This window comes from Primulina eburnea, chromosome 14 (genome assembly GCF_022965805.1).
Source record: "Primulina eburnea isolate SZY01 chromosome 14, ASM2296580v1, whole genome shotgun sequence".
Taxonomy (NCBI): domain Eukaryota; kingdom Viridiplantae; phylum Streptophyta; class Magnoliopsida; order Lamiales; family Gesneriaceae; genus Primulina; species Primulina eburnea.
In genome coordinates, this window is record NC_133114.1 from 6,350,289 (window position 1) to 6,356,668 (window position 6,380).

At 39.5% G+C, this 6,380-nt stretch overlaps 1 protein-coding gene across 3 annotated transcripts; it reads right to left on the reverse strand.

The window, feature by feature from the left end:
- Nucleotides 1-575: 575 nt before the first annotated feature.
- On the reverse strand, nt 576-3,469 carry LOC140812647 (uncharacterized). Of its 3 annotated transcripts, none has more exons than XM_073170975.1 (6): nt 3,235-3,468; nt 2,696-2,769; nt 2,457-2,586; nt 2,094-2,387; nt 1,833-1,934; nt 576-1,751 (listed from the first exon to the last, which is right to left on the reverse strand). In XM_073170975.1, the coding sequence occupies exons 1-6, from the start codon at nt 3,328-3,330 to the stop codon at nt 1,167-1,169; spliced, it is 1,281 nt and encodes a 426-aa protein (XP_073027076.1). In that variant the 5' UTR covers nt 3,331-3,468; the 3' UTR covers nt 576-1,166. The 3 variants fall into 3 exon arrangements, with proteins under 3 accessions (XP_073027076.1, XP_073027077.1, XP_073027075.1); XM_073170976.1 differs by having other exon boundaries at nt 576-1,934; nt 3,235-3,295; nt 3,380-3,394; XM_073170974.1 differs by having other exon boundaries at nt 576-1,934; nt 3,235-3,469.
- Nucleotides 3,470-6,380: the final 2,911 nt, after the last annotated feature.

Genomic DNA, 6,380 nt, shown 5'->3' on the forward strand with positions numbered 1-6,380 from the left:
TGATATCAAGCTTAGAACTACCTTGTATAACCTCAATAAATTATTTTAGTATAATAGAAGCTGTGGTATTATATATGTTAAAATATTACTAATATAGGTTTATCTTCAAAAATGTTTTTGTACAAAGTTATTTTCCTAAATAACTTAGAACTTTTTAGCAAGAAAGGGAGAATTATTTTGCCCCTTTATTATTTCTATATGTTTAACGTTTCCCGTGGTTTATCTCTGTCGTTCCTGTTATTATTTATTTTCTTCATTTCGTTGTTCTTTTAGTTTCGAGTATATCTTGTTTCTCCGGGCTTACTACTCTTTTTTTCGGAAATACAAGTTGGGGGTAGGGGCTTGTGGGAAAATTCAATCCTACACATTTCCTGCACGGGTATGATCGAACAAACTGGACTTAAGAGAGTGATTTAGGCTAGAATTGTTATATTATGTATCTAATAAGCAACTTGTGGTTTGAGTTTTATTGACTCTTATGTAAAAATTATCTTTATTTAAATAATATTTTATGATTCTATCAAATTATAACAATTACTTTATATGTATAACCACTACAAAAAAACGCGGAGGTTAGCGACGGTCCAAACCGTCGCTAAAACCGTCGCAAATTGGTTATAGCGACGGTTTTGGCGTCGGCTCGGTTAACCGTAACCGGGGGGCGCGTCGCCTTGCTAAGCGACGCTAACTCAGAAACCGTGACCATTATGGCGACGGTTTTCATTATGATTACCGTCGCCATTTTGGCAACGGTTAAATTTTACCCATCGCTATATATAACGACGGTGTAATTTCAACCGTCGTTATTTTGAGCGACGGTTTATTTCCAACAGTCGCTATATTAAGCGACGGTTATGTGTAAACCGTCGCTTCCTATAGCGACGGTTTAGGTTTTAACCGTCGCTTTATATAGCGACGGTGCTTTAAAAACCGTCGCTTTATATAGCGACGGTATTGTCAACACCGTCGCTATATAAAGCGACGGTTAAAAGTAATCCGTCGTTATTTTCCAATTTTTTTTTTAATTAAATATAATATATACATTGTGATGTTTAATTAACAAACTATTGACAACACAATTTAAAAAACATAATCATATTATTAGAATAAAAATAAGAATAAATTGTTTTCTACAGCTGTCATAAAAAAATAAAAAAAAACAGTATCTAAGGTGACTGCGTCTCGTCGTCGTCGTAGTCGTCGTGGTCGTCGTCCCCGTACCCCTGCGTCGGAGGAATATAAGTCTGTGATAATTGGTACCTACGAGAAGAATGACCAACTGGTGCGCCACGGGCTCGGGATCGACCCCTGTGAGAAGTGTCGGGTACAGACGCCGTGCGTCCTGACGTATGCCCAGCAGCTGCCTGTGACATGCTTGCAACTAGGGCTCGGACCTGCTCCTCTAGTGATGTCATGCGATCTCTCAGCATGACGTTCTCCGCCGATATAGACTGCACCGTATCGCAAAGCTCATCGTTACGATGTAACGACCGGTCTAGAGCCTGGCGCATGTCTGCCATCTCCTGAGATTCGGACGACTGACCGACACCCGACGACCCACCACGTCGCCCCGGAGCCATCTCGTCGGGATATAAGGTGCTGGCCATGGACCCACACCCGTACATCCTCCCCTTCTTCTTCCCCCCAACCACACTCTTGAACATGTTGTTTACCGACTGCGGGCTGGGAACTTCAGGCTCTGATCCATCGAAGGGAGTGACCGACGCAGCCATGAACCGCTCCATCTCCTCCTGTGATGTTGAATAGAAATGAATCAAATCGAATTTATATATTGTTGCGTTAACGAGTATAAGTAAATTTAAATAACTTACGTGGATCAGACGGGATCGTGTGTCGACGAAAGATCCATCTGCATGTCGATGTGTATGAACGTATAACTCCCATGAAGTTGGATCTCTGCCTTGACGAGCTCGCTAAAATAATTTCAATAATTGTAAAACATTAACATTTATAAGTAATGAGATCTAAATATACACACACACACACACACACAGATATATATATATATATATATATATATATATATATATATGGTAAAGTACAACTGAGAATAATTAAACTGGAATAAATACCAGATCCTGCCCGTGCGCGCTGTACGTCTTCGCACCTGCAATGTGCTTCGACGTCCCTGTACCAGTCCCTGCAGGCTCGATGTTCCTATTCGCCTTGTTTTTCGCGGCTCTGCTCTGCCAATCCTCCTGCTGCCACGCAGCATTCCAAGAAGCCCATCTCTCCTGCGGGACCGACTGTGGATACCTGTTCTTGCTCCTCCAGCCATGAATGGTCCGTCGGTATAGGATGGCAATGTTATGGGTCCACAACGCCCGTACCTGAGCGTCAATGGCCTCCGACCATCTATACCTCAACTGCAATATTTATTATCTAAGTAAGTTATTAATTTAATAAAAATTGAAAAATGTGATTGTAAAACTTACGCAAAACTGCTCCCAGTACCACTGGCGCTGCTCAAGTGTCACGTATTTCCACGAATAGCCGGTGTCACATGTCTGAATTTTGAACTGTCGTGATATGAATCTCGAGACACTGTTATTATCTGGGAGAAATCTATAACCAGGAAAAAAAAGTAATTTTAATATTTTTCCTAAAAAACTTAAATAAGTAGAGCAGAATTTCTGCAAAATATCAATTCAAGTTTAAAATAAAATTTACTTACACTCCATCCTGGATGGTAAGCTGAAGCCTGTGATCAGGCGGTGGAGGAGGCGTCTGGCCAGACATAGTAAATAACTGCAAATACAAAAATTTTATTGTTACAAATGTCTTAAAAACCCATTAACCACTTAAGAACCCACTTTTCAACATACGATCCATCCAACTTCAGTTTCATGTGTTACTTTTTATGCCTACAAATTTTAAAATACTTATTTACTTAAAGTAAAGTAACAAAAAATAAACAAGGAAAAAATAATTAAACAAGTGTCTACACTTATAACATTAAATTATTGTTCCTATTGAAAAATTAAATGCATGAGTTATTAATCATAATGACGCTTAAATTGAAAAAAAAACATGCATAAAAATCTTAAATAACATAGTACGGTGAAATTCTTAACTAAACTCTGTCGCAAAACTAATGTATCTACTACGCTACATTTTATAAATAACATAGTATGTACGCTAAAATTCCTAACTACACTAATAACACGTAAATATTAATTTTTGCGGTAAAAAAAAACGGTTTAAAAATCTAACGTGCAACCGCGAGGATAATACAGATCCACGTAACGCTGGAAAAGTACACGAACGGGCAAATCTACGAAAAACAAACGAAAAGATGTTAGTACACATAGATAAACCTAAAATGCATGCGAATAAATTGATAGAGTTTCGATACTACCAGAGAAGAAAGGCGAAAATCGCTGAAGAAAATGTGGCCGAAGCTCGGTATATATAGAAACTTTAGCGACGGTTGTCCAAAAAACCGTCGCCATTAGCGAGGTTTTTTGATAAAACCGTCGGCAATAGCGACGTAAAATGTCAAACCGTCGCCGATAGATCAGCGACGGTCTTTGTAAAACCGTCGCAATTACCGACGGTTGTACATACACTCGGCGACAGATTTTACACAAACGTCGCTGTTTATAATAGCGACGATTGGTTTAAACCGTCGTTTAATATTGCGACTGTATATTTAAACCGTAGCTAAAAAAGCAACGGTTTCACAAAAACCGTTGCAATAAAGGCTACTGTTTGATGAAAACCGTCTTTAAAATAGCGACGGTACTTCAAAAGACGTCGCTATTAGCGACGGTTTGATGAAAAACCGTCGCTAAAGTTAATTTTTTTTTTAAAAAAAAAGTTTTATTTTTTTCATTCGAAAATTTTAGTTGCCTAAATAAATTTTATTTTCAAATAATCCTTGATAAAAACAAATAAAACTCAACCTTATTCACTTTCGTCGTAGATGTTTTCACGGACATCATCGCTCGAATATTGAACATCTTCTGATTCACTTTCACTGCTGTTCAAATCAATTTCGACGTCGTACCTAACATTTACATCGACTAGATTCTGAGACGTCAAAAGAAATTGGGTTGAGATGTCATGAGTTCCACTTTCGTTGTTTTGAAATGCATCATTATTCTGCTCAATATTATTTGGCTCAACATCATTGACATAAGCTCGCCTACGTAGAGTACTCACATGCATCCAATCTGATTCTGCTCTATTCGTTGTTGGATAAGTCAAATACACAACTTACGAGGCTTGCGTGGGACAACACTCAGCATGCATGTGCTTTTTATTTAGGATGCTAGACATATTACATTCATCCTGTTTTGTGTGAAGTCTGTACAAGTGAAGGATACTGAATGGTGTGCTTTCTTTGAGAATCAAAATTCCTTTCCAAATTTTCTGAAGTGTGGTTTATGCTCAATCTAAGTCATTAAGTAGTTGAGAATGTTCGTGTGACACATGATCTTGTTCAATGTGAAAAGTGACTTGGAAAATTTTTTTTTTTGAGCCGCATGGTGAAAAAAAGAAAAGAGGAGAAAATTAGAACAAAAAAAATGTTTAGAAGAAAATGATAAAGGCTACCTAGAGGAGTCCAATGAAGACCGTTCTTCTAGAGTAGGAGCCATCACTTCTAAGTCAAAATACAGTTGGAAAAAGCTACCTGGAGGAGTCCCATGAAGACTGTTCCTCTAGAGTGGGAGCTACCATGTCTGAATTCAAAATGTTCTAGGAAGGTTGAGTTCAATTTGGGAGTATTGCCAGACGGTGTTGCCAACAGCCAAGTACAGACTGATCACAGTTTGATCTCATGCGTGTGCATTTCATTTTTGATCATATTTTAGGCATAAATTTAGGACATTCATTCTGATGTTTTGTGAATTTATCAAGACCAGTGAGGTATCATTTTTTTAATTCATGAAATTCGAAGAAAACCCTAATCCACTTAATTTTGAATTTTTGTTCTCTAACCGTTTGTGGGGTAGATTCGACGTGGTGTTTAATCCTGGCTGATTTGTGAAATAATGATTGCACTGTTTCAGAAAGTTACCGTTGGGTAAATTCTGGTTTGGAAAAGTGCTGCAGTTTCGGCTCTTTAGGATGTTACCGTTGGAGGACAGTGGTTAACTATATAAGAATGGGTGTTGATTGATTTAATTAATTATTGTTTCCCTCCCATTCTAAAATATCTTCTGCCCTCACTGTTCATCCTCTCTGTGCGATTTCTCTCGGCCCAAAGTAAACGATTGTGCATTTTGAAGTTTACTACTGCATCTATTCTTGATTTTCAGATGGCTGGATTCGACCCTCAAGATATCAGGAGTGAAATGGCTGCAAGCGCACAAAGAGTGTCGTCTGACACAACACCCATCGCCGAAATCGGTGTTACGGGTATGGAAATTGTGGCTGTACCCGAGCAACTGACTCCTTTGGAAATTATTGCCCCGGGTGAAACTGGGAATGAAATCGATGTTGAGAATCCACCAGATTTTGAAGCCCTGAACAAAGTATTTCCCCCTGCTCCTATGCCCCGAAGATCAAAGAGACAAGCAGGGTTTGATCCTGACTTCATACCTGTCAAGAAGCCTCGACCATCTACCTCCTCAAATTTATTGGACCCTGATTTCTCATCAGGAGATGACTCTGCTGATGATGATTTTGAGTTGGTGGCTCGCCCCAAACCAACAGTTGCTGCTAAAGAAACCGATTCTACCTCAAGTGTTCAAAAGAAATCCCCTGTCACTGTTCCACAAGATGTTGCTGAGAAAGGACCTTCTGCCGAACCTGAGGAAGATGAACAATCTTTGGCTGAGTTTCTTGCTCAACTTAAAGATGAAAAAGCTGCCAAGAAAAAGGTTCCTGCTGAAGATGAATCTGACCCCGAAATGATGAAGGAATTTGAGGAAAATCAGCCTGGAGCTGTTACTGATTCCTCCTCCTCCTCGGTGTCTGATTTTGAGTCTGAGGAACAAGATGATGGTGAATCGGAAGATATTGGGTCTGAAGAAAGTGAGTCTTCTGAGGAAGTTGCTGCTGGTGCTGTAGGTGTTGACGAGGATGTTGCCGACACCGAGGACAACACGGACTCTATTGACTATGATCTCAGTAAGTCCTTCTCGCCCCAATTTTATTCTGAGTCTGCTCTGGAATTGTGGCCTCTGTTTGTTGAGAGAGAGTTCATCGAAGAGAAAAACATTGATCTTGCTGCTTATGAGAAATACAACTTGGTTGAGTTTCTCACAACTCGAGGCTACTCTCCACTGTCACCACTGTCATGCCATACTGCCGTCGCACTGTGTTGGAATTTTACTGTAATCTCCTGGCAAGTGTTGGAGATGAGCACGCAGTGAAGTACGGGAGAGTCTTTGTTCGTGATCGCATCTACA